Below are 18829 nucleotides of genomic sequence, written 5' to 3'. Positions count from 1 at the left end.
AGGGTACTATTTTCCTCATTCCAAAATTTCACTTTTCCCCAAATTTCAGAATTTGCACACCAAAAATTCCCATTCATTATCAATGATACATTCAACAAACAGGTTTCACATCTCAAAATTCTAAATATTCAGCTCATTCAATTCACTTGTTCAACAATTCAAAATTTCACACATACCAAAAATGTCACCTTTGTCACAATAGCCGCGTTTCCACCGCAGGAACTTCGGGGTAAATTTACGGAGTCAGCCCCGTATGTGCGCGTCTCCACTGCAGGAGCCTTCTGTACCGGGCCACCTTTACAGGAACTTACGGGGATGAGCGGAGGTCTTACTCGAGAGTAGGTCCTCCGCCGGTCCGATAAACTCCTGATCGGGCTTTCGTGCTGATTGGCTAAAAATTATTTAGTATAACTTTCATGCGTGACAATGATGCATTCTCGGCTTAAGTCTTTTCTACCAAAACAATTCTCTTAATAATCCTTTGCCTATTTTCGTTCCACTCTACTATTAGCCTTGTAAAATTATTCATCTAGACGCCATCTTCTCTCACTCAAACCATTCATCCATGCCAAAGTACTTAAAAAAAGCAGAAAACAATGGCAACCGCCATGAGTTTTTCTCTTTCCTCGTTGTTGTTCTGATTTTTGCGGCACCGTGCTTGGGTGACGTCACACAAAAACCGTAGCAAGGCGATTACGTGTCGATTTTAACTCGTGACTTGCGAGTCAGCCTTTTCAAATTCTTCATCTAAACGCCGTCTCCTCTCACTCAAACCATCCATCCACGCCAAGTACATTTAAAAAAAAGCAGAAAAAAAACAGCAACCGCCACAAGTCTTTCTCTTTCCTCGTGATTTTCGTCGCGCGGTGCTTGGGTGACGTCACGGGAGAAACCGTCTCATGGCGTTAACATGTCGATCAAAACTCGTGACGTCGCGAAATGTGTCGTACTTCGCAGTGGACACACAGCCACAAGCGGGTCAGCTGAGAGGACGGTTCCTGTGAAAGTCCCCCCCTACCCGAACGTCCTGCGGTGGAAAAGCGGCTAATAATATTCCTACATTTTAGAGTAAGCCCTGCATGCAGAGCGCAGTTTGAAGCGTGCTTCAACATTAGGTGGACCTTAACGTTTGACTCCACCCACACGGATTTTCAACTTCGAAGCACCTTTCTTTGTTGTTAAACCTAACCCTAACCATAACCATAACCAAAACCACATAACGATTACAGTATGTTTTGAACACTTTATTGAACAACAAAAATTTTAAACTGATCGAAACCCAAATACTAACCTCAACCGTCCAGGGATGCGCTCACTGCTGGGGACATGTAGTACTGCAATCCCGCCACTTCCTCAAACTGTTTAGTTAGCTCTGCCTCGGCGGACTGGGGCTTGAGTGTTTGTAATTTTTGATGCTCCATAATGTGTTTAAATAAAAACAAGTTCACTTAATAAGACGGCGGACCATTAAATCTGCAAATTTTGTTGGGAAAAAAATAGTTTAAATCATTTTGAAAAATCTGTGTGGGCGGAGTCAAACTTTTAAGTCCACCCGATGTGGAGTCACGACTCGAATTGCACTGAAATTTTGACCTAAAATGACAAATTCATATATTCTTAATTATTCAATTATTTTCCCACATTCATTCATTGATTCACATTGTTCAACTTCAACATTACACAAAATGTCCCACATTTCAACACTTTTTTCATTTTTCACAGACATTATTCTCACAAAGACTGAAGACACAAGTTTCCACAAGGACTGAAGGTCAACACATCCAAGATGGAAGTAATTGTCAATAAGCAGAAATGAAAAGACAACTGAATATGGCGCTGAGCTATGGGAAAAAGAGAAGATTTTAGAGGCAACTGAAATGACTGCAAAGGTGGGCAAAAACGTTACATCATGGACGAATGCCCATCTTTCGGCGAGTGCTTTATGACGCGAAGCCTCGTAAAAAATGCACGGACTGAGTACTGTCTACTGACATACTGATTAAAGGATGTAAACCTGCTTCAGCCAGTGCTCAGTCTGTGTATTTTGCCCACCTCTGGAATTGAGTGACATCGAAGGATAAGGAGAGAAGTGAGCACATCAAAAGGGAATTAGGGAAAAAGGATATCCTTTACAAGGTAAAGGAGATCAGAATGAGGTGGTATGGACGTGATGAGAAAGGAGCAGGATGACCCTAAGGGAGGCTATGAGTCTACAATTTGAAGGAAAAGACCAAGGGGAAATCCAAAGAAGAGATGGAAAGAAGAGATGGAAAGATTTGCAGGATTTGCAAGTGACGGACGGCAGAGGATGCTCAAAACAGAGGAGTTCTTGAAGAATAAAGATGAAGGCAGACAAACCCACACATTAGCAGGAAAAGGCGTAGGAAAAGAAGGAAGACTATAATTCCCACAAAAAAAAATTTAAGTTCGTAATTACACACTCAACAAAACATTCACATAATTCCCATTTGAAATTCAATTTACCTTGAGAAGTACAAGTTCAACATGCCCAAAATTTCCATCCACCAAAAATTCAACAATTACACCACTACAATTCCCACAAAATGTCCCTATTCATTCTCAATCCAAATAAAAGCTAGTGAAATACGTTTTTTTTCAACACTCTAATTTCTACATCTTTTGTACACTCTTAACTGGTTGCTAGCCAATCACAGGGCACACACACTCACAATTACACCTAGGGACAATTAAGTGTGTTAAAAAATTCAGTTTTTCTGTAATTCTACATACCCAAAACATCTCTGTTCATTTCCCATGAGAGCTGTTTTCAGAAAGGTTTTACTCTGTTCAGAGCATTCAAGTCAAGACAAAAATGTTCAACATGCCACCAATTTGCTCATATATATATATATATATATATACATACACAAAAAAAATCTGCATTCAAACATATTCTACTTTATTCACTCCTTCAACAAATATTTAGGATTATCATTCACTAGCTTCTTTGAGTAAGTCAACTTTAAAAATACATTTAAACTTTAAATATCAAGAACAAAACATTGAACAAGAATAAAATTCAGACCCACAATAACAGTTTTACTTTCTTTTCATCAGTCATCTGAGCTTTAAAGTTGCATTGCTGAGTTTGTCGCTTTTTTACTCGTGACTGTCATCTCTGGCCTAAAGCGTAGCTGCAGCCTCTGTGTCAAACTTGAGCATGGTGCGCGTGCGAGTACTTGCGCTTGAATATACTTTTCGGTTTTTTTTTCCAGTTTACTTGGAGTCTGAGTTTGGAGTTTGGAATGTTTGTGCTGTGTTTTTTTCAGTTTCCATTCCAGTTGTGCCGTACGTTTTCTAACTACATGTCTGCAGGAATGTGCATGAAGTCACCTCCACCATTCGCCCTAAAAACTCCACACTGAATGGAAGATGCAAGCTAATAGGCACGGTCACAGTTAAAAAGTTAGGGCTCTTTGTACTTATCGGGCATTGCTGGAGCATACATGATGTAGAAAAAGCTTTAATACTACTTTTTTTTAACTCCATGATGCATCTTTAATGACACACTTGAGTTTTGGGGTGATTTTGGCACAGCACGGCCACAGGTTATTGATCTGGGAAATTAATTATTAAATGTTTCCACGTACCCGTAGAGTGATTCTAACTTATTTTTTGTTACCCTCCCCGCCAGAAAGAATAACTTATTTTGTGGTCATAATGTCATAATGCACTAGCCAAAAATATAGGCATCCGTCAAAACGGGGCCAATGGATTCTGATTGTTCGGATTCTGGTGGTCTGGAGACCATTGAACATGTTGTTTTCCCAGCTGAGATGTTGCAGTGGTCAATGAGGAATCTCAACAGCAGATTTCAATGGATTCGCACAGGAGGATGTCATCTATAGGATGTAATAAAAATAAAAAAAAGAAGAAAATTCCAACATTGTTTCTTAAATGGCATATTTTAAGGTTTCAATTACTATGAATAAAATATTTTTCTTCCAATATTTTTGGTTGTATTGGATTGGTAAAAAGTTAACTTTTTTTTGTGTCACCCTGTATAATAATATTTCACCCTCCAGGGGTGCTTGACTTAATACGGCCTCAAAAGTAAGGATGGATATCGAACCCTGGTGATAAAAAGGGCCCTGTGTTCAATTATTAAGGACCAGAATATCGATATAATCTTTTCTGTACTTTTTCTGTTAACCATCATGGAGAAATTACTCAAATGTATTTTAGATTTATTTAGGCTATATGAACGAATGCACCTCTCCAATCTCATCTCTAACTTGCAGTAAAATTAAGCTACCTCGCGCCACTCCAGTGACTACGTTTACATGCAGTCAATATTCGGGTTAAGGTCAGAATTCCGGTTTGTGAAACAATTGGGTTAACCCGTTTACATGCGTGGCGGACCGAGTTACTCTAATTTACATGGCCATTTGCGCTCGATTGGAATATCCCGTTCGACCACAATGCACGGACAACGTAATTACGTAAATAACGTAATTTCCGCTTTTAACTTACTACGTTCATTATATTCATGTCATTCACCACTCTAAATAAAGTAGTCGTGTCCTCCTCGCTCCAGAAGTGTGGTTCTTTGCCGCTCATCAGCGTTTGTTTACACCGGCTTGAGGATTTCCGGTGGGTTACACGCCAGAAGCACGGACTTATATACTTGTATAATAGGCACAGACTGTGGCGTTTTCACCTGAGACACAAAATAATGTGAAAATGCCGCGGAGAAATCAATGTACTCAAGCAAGACTCCTTAAGGGAGTGGGACGGAGCTGTGCATACAAGTCATTACTACAAAGACCAAGATTCCTTGTGAATTAAAATAATCAAAAAAGAAGAAAAGAAGACAAAGAAGAAAATAGAAAGCATGCGCACAGCGAAAAAAAATGCACTCTTCAATTGAATGCGTTTATATGAGCGAGAATTCGGGTTTTGAAAGGGGGAACCCAGGGGGCTTATTCGGGTTTTTAAAAACCAGAATAAGAGCATATTTGGGTTAATGCACGTGTTTACATGGCCCTACAAAACCTGAATATTACCTGAATATATTCGGGTTATAAAAGGGTTATTGCCTGCATGTAGACTTAGTCAGTGTCATGTGTGAGAGGCATGACTGGCTCCTTTTCGTGCTCATGCAGTGCTGTACAATCATAATACGATAGTATACTGCGATATAAAAACATCCACTGTGCCATATAATACTATAGTTTTTATACTATTATTTTGATGTGTAGGTTTGGAACCGTCGAACGATGTCGACTCCGGCACTATCCAAGCCCATCCGAGACTTAAGTCAATAGGAAAATGCATGCAGCTGCACTCTTTCTGGCTGCATGCCTTTACCTTAGGTAACAGCCCTTAGTGAGCTACTGAGTTACTTGAGTTAAAATATAATTCATTAGATAATGTTAGTTACAGGAAGATCTGTAATTCAAGCCAAACTCTCCAACTGCCTAATGCATAGTTATCAAAAGATTTGTCAGCTATCGTCCTTTAGCTGCCGAATGACAGCAGACCGGCTGCCAGTCAACAAACAAAACAAAACATGCTTGAAGCATAAGTGTGTCCCTTCAAAAATGCCCCCTCCCCTCCCCCCAAAAAGACACACAAAAAAATAACAAAACAAAAAAAATTACATTGTGCCCCTTTGGACTGAAGCTGGTGGCCTGTCAGGTCTGTTTGATGTGAGTGAGAGGCAGTGGAGGCATGCAGGAGGGATGGACAGTAACTTGCAGTGACACCCCCACCCATCACCCCCGCCCATCTGGACTGGGGAAGGACGGCCCTGACAATGATTGATGGCTACTATTTGTTTATAGATCCAGAGGAGAGGATACACTAGGTGTCTGCTGTACTACTGGTGATCAAAAGGTTTTTGTATTTTAAATAGAATAGCTGTTAAAAAACAAATCAAAACATACAATTTTCCCATGCATTGCAATACATTCACTCAGAGATGCAAACCTCTATCATAACCTCTGAGGAACATTCGGGATATTGTCAGGAACATTTGGGTCTCATCCTAAACAACAAACACACACCACCAGAAACACTCTGAACAACATTATTTTCTTCTAAGTTTTTATTATATTTCAATCTTTCAATACTTTTGAGTGACAAACTACTGTATCATTTTATTATATTACAATTCATTTTCAGTTTTGATGTGTTCAGTATGATCTCCTGGCACTTAATTGCTTAATATATACAGATGTATAGTAGTGATAGTTTTCAGAGTCACACATTGCAATAAATATTAGGTTTTTGAACATTTATTGTGCGGATCTCTTTTTGAACATTTATTGTGCGGATCTCAAAATTTAAAATTAAAACTTACCACTCTATTGTGCAAACAAACAAATAACGTTGCTCATTTTATAAATGTTTATATTAATATACTTTTCATCTTAGAAGTCCCTACTCTTGTCTGAAATATGTGATAACGTATTACTGTAATAACGGTTTACAGACTGTACTGTGTATGACTGTGTATTATAATTTCCTTCTAGACAGTCATTATGCTGTTCATAGTGTGGTAGTCACCACTGTAATGAGCGTTGTGGGAAAATTGTACTGTAACATCTATCATTTATTCTGGTGTTCTGTGACTACACAGTAAAAAATAAATAAAATTGCATCAATTTGCAGTAAACTACTGGCAGCTAGAAGCGGCGGCACCATTCTGTAATTTTACAGTGTACTACTGTGATCTAAAACAACAGTTGATTACCGTAAAAAAATATTACAGTACTGTGTTGTTCCAAAAATTTCAATTACAGTATTATTCTGTCAACCCTTCATTTGCATTTGACAGTTGTTGTTTTTTACATACAAACAAAATTACCATTAATTTGCGGTAAACTACTGGCAGCTAGAATCACCAGTATCATACTGTTATTCTACAGTAGATTACCATAAAAATAATACAGTACTGTGCTGTACAAAAGTAAATATTACAGTATTATACTGTAACCCAGGGGTCTCCAATCTTTTTTCCACCGCAAGCTATTTTTAGAAAAGCACATCAGTTTTATAGCCAAACATGTGTTACATAGCCTTCACTTCAAACACAACAAGAAATCAACAGTGGTCACAAGATGCATACGTTGGCATAAAAAAATAAATACATAAATCATACCGAAATTATGCTGAATATGCATGCACAGCATCTCAAAACTATTGCCAATTAAATAAACGATCGTTTCTGATTGGCTGCTTCCTCGCTCGAGCCAGGATGTTACTTGCCAGGGGACATAATTGATGTCAGTTGAGCAGGTAGAGCACATGGAGTGGTCGCTGGGGAGGTGGAGAAAATGGTACACTTGAGCAAAAGGGTGGACATGAGACGGGGCAGGGCACAACGCGACGAATCACACACTGACAGGCGACGACTCAATACCTCAACACGCTCCCGAATGTCGGGTCACTTTCCCGACTTTCCAACTGTCGAAGTGCAACGTCAAATGAGTAGTGAGCTAAAAATGACCGGTCAAATTTATGGCGCAGGTACGAGGCACATAACAGAAAGACAGCAGAATGAACACGCACGAGAGGTACTGGGGCTGGCTAACTAAACAAACGAACAAAGTGCAAACACAAACAGCCAGACCCCGGATGAAAGCTACTGGGTTGCTTTAAATGTCATGGCAATGGCACATCTGAGACCAATGTGGCAATCATGTGTTCTCCTGCGCACCAATTGACCCGTCTAGCCAGCGACGTAGGCCACCAATCACGGAGGCGAGCTCCCATAGCCTGACACTCAGGACTGTGGATTCACTGTTGCTGCCTTTTTGCGGACCTGCTTCCCTGTCTTCTTTGACACCACCTTCCCCAGGATGGTCTTGCTTGGTGTCAGGATGGCACTGGCTGCGATTTTGAGAGAACGACGGAGGGCTCCCTCGTCAAGAGCTCCGTCCAATTTGGCACTTCAGTTTAAGAGTCCGGAGGAAAGTTAAAGCTTCCTTTTCTTGTTATGGTGTCCACAATCTTAAATGAAATACTGATGTGAAGACCTTTCTTTATTATCATACAATTTTGAATTTTGCCCAGTAGCAAATTGCAAGGGTCCTAGTTGAATGAAAAATAAAATAAATACTATGCCGTACAATTGCAGTGCCTTAATGTAAAAAAGAGAGCAAACAAACTGCTTTGTACTGTATTATTTTACAGAAGCTTGCTTTAAATATTTGTTCCTCCATGACGTCAGAATTTACGGTGTTTAACTGTACTAATGAAAAACGGTGCACTAGTGTTGAATGTTCCTCGTATTTTTACAGCAATTTTTTACAGTGTATATTTGACAATAGCTTAGCACCGGGGAATGGTTTTGCTAGGTGAAGTGCCGTGGGATTTTTTTCTGATGCGGAATATGTGCTTTGAATCAATAAAAGTTGGGAAACACTACTGTACTGTATATAATAATAGTATCAAACTGGGAGGGCTGGCAGTGAACATGTTACTCTAACGCTATGTTGTTCCGTCCTCTCAAGAACATTTTTAATGTCTCCATAACAGTGGAACAAATGACAATCTACTCTGCTCACAATGCAGACTATTCTTTATATCAGCAAACATCTGTATTGACAATAAAGTACAAATATAACAGTTAGAAATTACTATAACATCAAACAAACTAAATTCCTAAATAACATAATCATGGAAAAATAATGTGCATGACTAATTATTCAGTTTTGGAATGTCTTCTTAATTTGGAATTTTGATTCACCAATACTACCAGCCAGTCTAAACCTCTGCTGGTCAAATTCAAGAAGAAATGGGCTGTAATCTGAAATTTGTCCTGACAAGTAATCACTCAGTGTAACAGAATGACTGTGTACTCTGAGGTAACACAAAATGGTACATGAAATATAAAAAGAAAATAAGTTCCAAGTGCCTTTTACAATGCTATATTAATTTTGTGTAAATCGATGAAACGTCACAGAGCTCCTAGTTTGAGACCCAGTGTAAATTACGTACTATGTGTAGGGTAAATCGGTTAAATTAATTATTAAACCAATAATTGTTAATTATTAAATTAATAATCAATTTATTCATTAATTGAAGGAGACTCAAATTTAATATTTAAATTAATTTAGAGCCGAGCCTGCGGCGCACCACATAACTTGACCTAAGATCCCTCAGATGGCAATGCATCAAAAACCTAAATCTGCTTCTTCCTCTGGTCGTTGAATCGGTGGAAGCTGATGTCTGTGGATCTCACTCTGCTTAATCTATCCTTCCTTCCTTTCCTCAGTCTCTCCTTCGGTCTCTTGAGGTCTCCCTGATTTTTTATTTTTTATTTGGATTTGTTGGAATTTAGATGTTTCTTGGGTTGGGGAAGAATTCTGGTGGGTGGCCCGGTGGGTGGTGTCTGGTCGGTGCTGGATTTCACCTTCCTTGGTTTTCTTTGGTCCCCTCGGGTCTCCTGACGGCGGTGTTCGGTTTAGGTGAACGGTATGGGATTTTTTCTAATAGGTTTTTGGTGAGCTAACAAATACACGCACGCACGCACGCACACACGCACGCACGCACATACACATACTCACCCACATACAAAAAAAATAAAAAATAAATAAATATATATATATTAAAAAAATAATAATAATAATAATAAAAAATAAAGAGCAATGATGATGACATTTCCGAATGAACAATACTGAGCTCTTTATAGAAAAGAAAAAAAAGAAAGAAAAAAAAAGAAAAAAGAAAAAAACCTAAATCAATGTGTTAAATATATCACTACATGGGCTAAGGAACACTTCAGAAAACCAATGTCAGTAAATACAGGCGCTACATCCTGCAACTTAAAACTCTACTATGCAAAGCAAAAGCCATTTATCAACAATACCCAGAAACGCTGCCGGCTTCTCTGAACCCGAGCACATCTACAAAGTAAGATGGACTGGTGCAAAGTGTTCTGTGGTCTGATGAGTCCACATTTCAAACTGTTTTGGGAACCAATGGCATGGTAAACTTACACATCTTTGAAGGCAACATCAATGCTGAAAAGTACATACATGTTTTGGAGAAACATATGCTACCATCCAAGCAACGCCTTTTTCATGGACGCCCTGCTTATTTCAGCAAGACAATGCCAAACCACATTCTGCACATGTAACAACAGTGCACTTCGTAGTAAAAGAGTATGACATCATGCTCGTCACCGTGGACATTTGGTGACAGTTATTGTATGACTCAATTGGGAAGGAAACTGAAAAAAATATATATATATTTTATTTGAGCGGATATACTCGCGCACTATGCTTGACAAAGAGGCTGCAGTTACGCTTTAGGCCAGAGATGGCAGTCGCGATTAAAAGTCCACAAGCACCTTTGAAGAAAAAACTGAGAATTACACTTTGGGTATTTAAAACAACCATAACTTGCCCATTCAGTTTGCTAGCTTAATGCAAATGCTAATTAACCCTTATGTTGCTGTGGTGCTTTAATACTTTAGGCAACAGATTGGAACCTACGGCTAAGCAACAACATCTATACTGACAATATAACAGTACTCACATTAATATATCCTTTATTCCTTTACGCAGACTCACGAATAGTGCCATACTAATGAGGTGAGACAGTTGAGGCGTTATTATGAATCCTACTTGAGTTCTAGACAGGACACACCCACTTTGCAATATGATTAGCTGCTGTATCCAGACAGGACTACATACATCAACCAAGGCTTGTCCTGCCTAGAGATTTCGAGTGTGATTCATAATAATAATGCCTCAATAAATAGTACAGTACACATTTATGTCTGTCTTATACTCCCCCCATGTGACCAAGAGGGGAACACCAGAAGGAGCAGCATTCAATTGATGCAATGTGACAAAAACAGTTTTTTAAATTAGAATGATTTAATTACTGTATGTTTTTTATAAAGTACAATATTACGAAGTGTTATGGGCTCTTTGCACACAGTCTCCCATGTTGACAATGTACATATTTTATAGTATTGAAAAGTTCAACACACAGGGTTCTATATTCATGTCCAGTACAAGACTGACGCGCGGCATGACGTAAATGCTACGTTTTGGTATTTTTGCAGACTCAAGCAATCTGGCGCCGCTACATACAGACGACATGCCTTTGTATGTCCACTTGATTCACAGTCAAATGAAACAATTCCTCTCATTCCCTTTAAAATTGGCATGCAAGAGTCACATTCCTGGGCATGGCGGAAGCTGAAAATGCTTTGGCTGGAGTCTGTAAAGTATGATTATAAGGAACTCCAAGCAGACCCTCACGGGCGGATGGCCACGACGAACACGGATCACCTCTGTGAAGTGGGTACTTGGAGATCACCTACCACAGTGATCCTTCGTGTTTGTGTGTTTATGTTTTTAATTGTTTGAACAGGCAAGCAGTTATTTGTTAACTGACTAATTACTGCCTTGCCTAATTGTGCAGTAGACATGTATAATTTGTGGCCTGGTACTTTTCACTTGGTAATTATCATCTGATAGGACATAGTGGTTGGATCAAAGACAATATGCTCACAAACACTTACATACATACTCACACTGGGCAATCTGTGCTATGCTTCAGCCCATTTAAGATTTTAAGACCGATACTTTTGGCTTGTTAGAGCAGTATATGTGCTCAAGCAAGTATGGCACAACACCTCTCCTTTGGCATGCTTAGAAAAGAGGGGCCACTGGCCCAACATTACTGGTCATGCTCACAAACATGCACGTGCAATGTTGTACAATTCCACGTACTGAAATGTGATTGTTCCCTGACAGTTAGATAATTGCCACCTTACACAAAATCTACAGAAACAAGCTGGAACCACGCACCACCTTTGAATAATGTCAAAATAACTCCTCTGCCTGATATTAATGATGACTACCACTATGTAAAATAAAAACGAATCCAACCAAAGTGTCTATTGCCTGCTCAGTCATGCACAGCCATATTCACACTCAGTTTATAAAACTAGAACTAGGCTAGAAAAGTGTTTTAAGATAACAGTTGCCTTCACAACAGAGATGAAAAGAATAAGCACAATAAATTGAAGTGATGGCACACCTTAATGGGCAGTATAAGTCCAGCATGGTTGGCATTGTGCTTGTGCGCCCTTAGATTTACTGTATATATTAATTACAGGAGCTCTCAGTTTGTAAACTGTAATACTGCAATATGTTGAACATATTACCGTAATTTTTTTCCAAATAACGTGCATTTGTAGGCTATATTAAGTGAATTCTGAAAATAGCCCTTCAAAACAGCAGATTTTTTGTTTTTAACCAAAGATGGGGACTCGCAATTTGGACCCTGGCTCAGGAGAGACTTAAGTCTCCATTTTTGGAGACTTAGACTCGTCCAATAAAGACTCGAGACTTGACTTGGACTCTTTGAACATTGCATGTCTCTATGCTGCGAATTACTTGGATTTTCACTCCTTACTCCAAGTGTCTAATGTGTCTTCGTTTGTGGACTCAGGTTACGGCTCGTAAATTGTCCCTCTCTCTCTCTCCCTACCTTTCTGTATGCCCAAGCAACGTCCAATGTTAATGAAGTAGACATGACAATGACAAATTCAAATTACCAATGCAAAGATGACAACCTTTAACTTTTTTAGACATTTGAAAACAGACACGGATAGGTGACTCAGGGTGAAAGCGTTAGCAAAGGCAGACGACAATGCCACAGTTCAACTTTTTCAGCTGACCTGGACTTGACAGGGACTCATGGCCCTTTTGTTTTTTCTTTTTTAAGAAAAAAAGTTTTTTCGTTTTACCTTGACTAGTTTTTTCTTTTTACCTTGACTAGTTTTAGCGTTGACTGTCGCCTTCCTCAGAAGCTGTCAAACTGACAGTTGTGACGTGTTCTCTTATCAGCTGAAGTTCTTGGGCGTAGCCGGTGTGGCTGTACTGTCATATGAAACTCCACTCTGACTACGCCCTCCGTCGCTTGATGGTCTCCAGAGCAGTAGATCCCGTTTGTGGAAAAGTTCCTTCATCCCTGTTTAGTGTGTCCGGTCCCGTTTCCTAATCTCTATTGCTTCTTTTATCCATTTTTTGTATTTTTGTTCTTCTGTTCCAATGATGTTTGCTTTGTCCAAATCCATGATGTGATTTTCTCGTTTGCAGTGGTCTGATATGGTGGATTTTAAATTTTCTCTGGTATAGTGTGCTGCTGTTTGTTTCTCACATTCCCTTTGGTGTTCTTTTTTTCTTATGTTGAAAGATCTTCCCGTTTCTCCAACACAGGTTTTATTGCAGGTTTTGCAGGGTATTTCATATATTACATTGCATTCATTGTCCGGATGTATACTGTCCCTAGAATGCAATAATTCTTGTCTTAGTTTTTTGTGTGGCTTAATTATTGTACCTATATTATGTTTTCTCATTGCTCGCTGTATTTGTTCTGTGACACCTCTAATTAATATACGGGATTGATTCCTTGTATTGATTGTCTCTTCTTTTAGTTTTTGTTTTTTTTGTCGTTCCCTCTTGTGTTGAATTTTTACCTGATTTTTGCCTTTTTCTATTGCCCATTGTGGATATTGAAATTAGTTTTGTGCCATTTCTGTGTTGTTCTTCCCTCTTTCTGTCCTCCATGTCCGTAATAATGTTTATGCGTTCGAAGAATGGTCTGACAGCTGACAGTCTGTGTGCAATGGGGTGTTCTGAAGTTCAAAGCAAATACTGATCCGTGTGCGTGGGTTTCCTGTAGACTGTGGTCTTGATGCTGCCGTCCTGTTCGTGATGGATGCTAATGTCCAAAAAGGCGAGTTGTCCTTAATTTTCTTCCTCATATGTGAATTTGATGTTTCCAGTTTTGTCCATTGTGTTAAGGTGGTCTGTTAAATCTTGTGTGTGTCCTTGTTTTACTTTTTCCAGAATGTCGTCTACGTAACGTCTCCATAATGTGGGTTTATAGTGTGCTGGTATTGTGGTGATGGCCTTCTCTTCATGGAGGATCTGGAAGAGAAGGCCATCACCACAGCACGAGCACAGCCAGCACCAGCACTTGTCCCTTCCGGGCCCCAAGGGCCGGCCGTCTGTTACGTCTCCTGTCGGCAGCTCTATTACTGGGCTGCCCTCGCTTCGGACAACTGGGTGATCTCCACCTTGACCCATGGGTACAGGATTCAGTTCCAGCGTCGGCCCCCTCTTTCCGTCGGGGTCAGAGAAACTGTCATTGTCGACTTGGCGAGGGCCTTTGCTCTGGAACAAGAGCTGTCGGCACATTGCCAAGGATGCGATCGAAGCCGTGGATCCCTTTGGGCATCCAGTGGGATTCTACTCCTCTTCCTTCCTTGTTCCCAAAAAGATGGGTGGTTTCAGGCCAATTCTGGAATTGAGGGGTTCCCTCCTTCCACATACTGACTACGGCTGACATTTTGCGGACGATCGCCAAACATAATCCAATTGCTAACTTCTAATTTGCTAACTTCTGCAGCCTCATCAAAGACAGAAAAACTCATTTATTTTGTCCTGTGACTACAAAGAGGGGTGGGGGTGAGCAACCCCCACTATGTGGTGTCTGACTCCCCAAAGATAAAAAACTAAAAATAAATAGAAAACCTTTTTTTTTTCCTGAAGGTGCTTTGCGCGTCTTCCTTCCAGCAGAACAATGAACTATTAAATGTATGTTTGTCATTCTAAAATGTTGACACTATGAATATCGTAATGTATAATATCAATGCTACAAGCCCAACCAAACTTCAGGCAGCGGGCACAATCTCCATCTTTCAGGCCCAGATCAGGCTCATACCTTTCCATCACACTTGGCCTGCATGAAAGCAGGTCCAATTAATAATCCGATGTACACACATACTCAAACGTTCAAAGGACAAATATTAAAGAAATAGCACAAGCTGCATTATAATTAGTGTGTCATTGTTCAATGTTCAAATATTTTCTTAATATATTTAAAATACAAAAAATATAAAAATACAATATTGGTTATATTGAAGGAAGTGACAAGAAGGTATCGAGGTTGATTCAATTTAAAATCTCCTGGTGGATGTTCTGTCATTTTTGCCAACCTCCCGCATGCGCTAATTTTTTGACTGATTGAGGTTCACCACAGTAACTCTAATATCAAAAAGATAAAATAATAACCAAGAGACTGGGCTCTAAAGCACTTCAATTACATTAAAACATCTCCACACCGTATTACACAATCATATAGGTAAGTCACTATAATGGCATTTCATTTCACTTAATGAATCATATTCAGAGAAATATCATATGACACACATGACAACACAGCAAACAGCCAGGTAAAGCTACGCTAGGCAATGCTGACACATTCAAATGAATGGGTAGGCGAGACTGTAGTCTACATTACTGGCTACGCTAACCCATTCACACAATGGGGGGAAAGCGGTGTAGACACAACTCAGCAACTCCGTAATTTAATCGCATACTGTACTTAGCTCAGGTTCACTTGCTCGGCAGCAACGACAGTCGGCCCCTACAGTTTGACATTAGTTGCATTTGGTATTATTTTTTAGCAAAACAACAACATACCTGTGGCAAAATTTCACTAGCCCAGTGTTGCTATAACCCTCGGCCAGCCACTTCTGCATTCCTCAAACCGCTGAGTGCGCTGTCACGTGACCCCATGACACAAAAGTTACACTTATTAAACTAAATACATTAATTCAAAATTGAATTGGAAATTAGAGTTTTTGTCCCATTCAGCTTTGACCCGGATAAATAAATAAATAATAATAATTAATTAAAATTTTAATTGGAAATTAGAGTTTTTCCATCTTAGTTACAGATACTTTTTCTTAGCATGAAAAATGAAAGTATAGAATGGAGAGAAATGTGTGTCACGCTCAAGCGTGAGTGTTGACAGTCCTGCTTTTGACTGTGCATTAGGTGCATTCAAGGAGTGCTGACAGAATAGGAAATCTTCAAACTTGGCCAAAAAAAACCAACATTAATGGAGTAAACCTACTAATAACAACACCATGATTTCATGAGATGGCATCAAATCCTATTATTGCTTTCTTTGGCCTGAGCGCAAAAACACCTCCAAAAATAAATGTGTGAATTGGCAAATTTGCAAATGCCAGTCATATGCAGGGGTTGACTGTACATTTTGTGATGTGAGTAATGGTTGATGGCAGGTTAAACTCCAAAGTTATGTGACTTTGAAGGCAATTATTTATAATACTTTAAATACAATTCTCTTTTGTGTGACTGTGACCAAATCAATCCATTGTAATAAAAATAATAATCATTAAAAAGGCAATATAGTCAATTGTATTTGGTACAAATGTTCAATTGGTAGAGGGAACAGTACTTTTTCAACCTGTGAATGAATTATTATTAGATGTACTAATTAAATAACTTACGCATTCATGTAAAATGATAAAGAAATCGGCAACCTCTGTAAGTGTTCTTTAACACACAAGGGAAGAAAAATTGGCAAAAACAAGAAGAAGGATAAAAGAGGCAGGAAAGCACTTACCGTTCAATCCAGCTACAAGATAGCGGGGTCAAGGTTAAAAAGAGGAAAAAAAGGAAGAGGGAACAAACAGAGAAACATAAAGACACATAGCAAAGCTACCAAACACCAGAATGTACAGCAAATTTACAATAGAGAGCGAAGCAGAGAAGAAACAGCTGAAAGCATTGTCAGACAATGTCATAGACTGAACCAAGTGTGAAAAGAAAAAAGAAAAAATCATGATACATGAAGTATGTTTTTGATGTAATTTTCCTGATTTACTGATCAGTGGTGTATTTTTTTTTTTTTGCAATAATGACCATTTCAGAATAGAGAATTTAAGAGTGAAGAACTTACAGAACTGAAATATTGGTGCATCAAGCTGTGGCGCTGTGCCCCCTCGAGAGTTTAGTTTCTGGACTTGGGTAGGGGGAACTGGCTTGTGGGACTGGCCGGTGGCCCGGTACATGGCCTGCACCCATAGAATCCGATCCTGCTCATCATCACTGGCAAATATTACAGTGTCGCCCTCTTTCACAGCATTAAAGAAAGTCCGACCACCATCCAGGCCTGGAAGATGCATACATTCCTGATTAGGTGTGTTAAAGCATCAAAGTATGAAGTACAAGCTAACAGAAATATTGGAAACATGCTACCCACAACACACAGCTTATGTAAAATAAATATATAATGTATATAATATTCACAAGATTCATAAAAGATTGAGCAGTAGCAAGCAATGTTGGGAATGTTACGAGTAATAAGTTACAGTTACTAATTACTTGCTAAACAAACATAAAAAAGTGACTGAGTTAGTAATTGAATTACTTCATAATAAAAGTAACTCCAGTACCAGGTAAAATAACTATTTTCACTTTTATATATTTTTTTAAGCAGTTTTCAACAGTTGGGCAAGTTACTTCCAAAATGTAATATATTTAATATTACTAGTTACTTGCATTTGAAAGTAATACGTTTCTTTACAATATTGCCGTCTGTGTAGAGTAATGAGTTACTCATGTTGTGAGTCGTTTTTGGTCCCCTTTTACTTCGGCATCATTGCAGTTCTGTTTCCTGTCTTTACCTCTGTCTGTGTTTTTGCTTTCAAGGCTGGGCGTGGTCAGGTCGTGCTGGGCTCCTCACACAGCTGCCTCCAATCATCAATCACCCTCAGTACCTAAGCTCTGGTCTGACCACCACTCCTTGTCAGAACGCCTTGTCGTATTCACGGTACAAGCTGTACATGCTGCCTAAAAACATTACCTAGTCCCAAGTGTTTGTTGCTTTGGTGTTTTTGAGTAGCTTTTAACTGGGTTTTTCCGGCGCCCTTGGTTTGTACTGATTTCCCTTTGTTCTTCTATTTTTCAGTCCTGTTGTGTTGAGAGCTCAGCCGCTGCCATGCTCAGCCATATTTGGTTTGCTAATTTGTTTGTTTTGCTACTTTGTTAAATACACTTTGGTTGTTACGTTGATGTTACTGTCGGCTTCTGGGTCCTAAGCCAGCCACACCCAGCACAGTAAGTTCTGGCCCTTTAATATGGACCCAGCAGACGCTGACTCACTTCGACATGCTGTCGGTGCCCATGGTACACTTCTCGGCAAACACGACAAACTCCTTAAAGAACTTCTTGACTGTCTTCAGAACCTTACTGCTGACATTGGTTCATTGGCCGCCCAACAAAACCAGGGCGCCACTTGCCCAGCCCAACCCCCCACTGCCAGTCAAGAGGAGCATGCACCACCTGCTGTGGCCCCCACCGCAACAAGAGAGTAGTCTATCCCTCCACCAGAGCATTACACGGGGGAGGTAGGAGCTTGCAGCCAGTTCCTCCTTAATTGCTCGTCTTCAATCAACAGCCTAATGCATTTTCTTCAGACCGTTCCAAATTGGCTTATGTAATCAATTTGCTCAAAGGCAGAGCAGGGAAGTGGGCGAATTCCCTGTGGGAATCAAAATCAACAATTGTAGAATCCTATGACTCTTTTACTGCTGAGGTGAGCAAGGTCTTTGACCAGCCTTTTCGCAGCCAAGCATCCGGCAAGAGTGATCTCCCTACGTCAATGCCTACAATGCGCTGCCAATTGCTCCATCAAATTCTGAATTTTACTTGTGCTCACATGGTAACTCAAACCATTAAGTGCCACCCACGAATGAACTCGGGTTTTGCGTTTTTTTAATGCACTGGACGCATAAGGACCTTATGCAAGTCCCATGCAAGTATTGAGCCTTAAACATATTGTAATGACATGTATTCGCCAGCAGATGGCGACAGTCTCTTTGAACAGAGGATAACCAGCATGTTGGGAGGAGTTGAAGAAGCCCAGTGGAGAAGGAAGTAGGTTGATAGCAGTTGGTGGAGCAGCAGAGTGGTAGCGATAGTGATAGCAATATAAAATGGGAAATTCCATACAATTG

At 39.7% G+C, this 18829-nt stretch overlaps 1 protein-coding gene across 7 annotated transcripts in view; it reads right to left on the bottom strand.

Annotated features, from left to right (window-relative positions):
* cadpsa (Ca2+-dependent activator protein for secretion a) overlaps window positions 1–18829 on the bottom strand; it is a 176823-nt gene that overhangs the window by 72357 nt on the left and 85637 nt on the right. For all 7 annotated transcript variants that reach the window (XM_086086186.1, XM_086086187.1, XM_086086190.1 and 4 more), the window contains exon 11: window positions 16771–16983. In XM_086086186.1, coding sequence (XP_085942312.1) covers window positions 16771–16983 — 213 coding nt within the window. The remainder of the gene's footprint in view (window positions 1–16770; window positions 16984–18829) is intronic.

This window comes from Leptonotus elevatus, chromosome 10 (genome assembly GCF_054856555.1).
Source record: "Leptonotus elevatus isolate MCC_2025b chromosome 10, RoL_Lele_1.0, whole genome shotgun sequence".
NCBI classification, from domain to species: domain Eukaryota; kingdom Metazoa; phylum Chordata; class Actinopteri; order Syngnathiformes; family Syngnathidae; genus Leptonotus; species Leptonotus elevatus.
The sequence above is the reverse complement of the archived record's forward strand: the minus strand, read 5'-3'. Positions and strand labels throughout refer to the sequence as shown.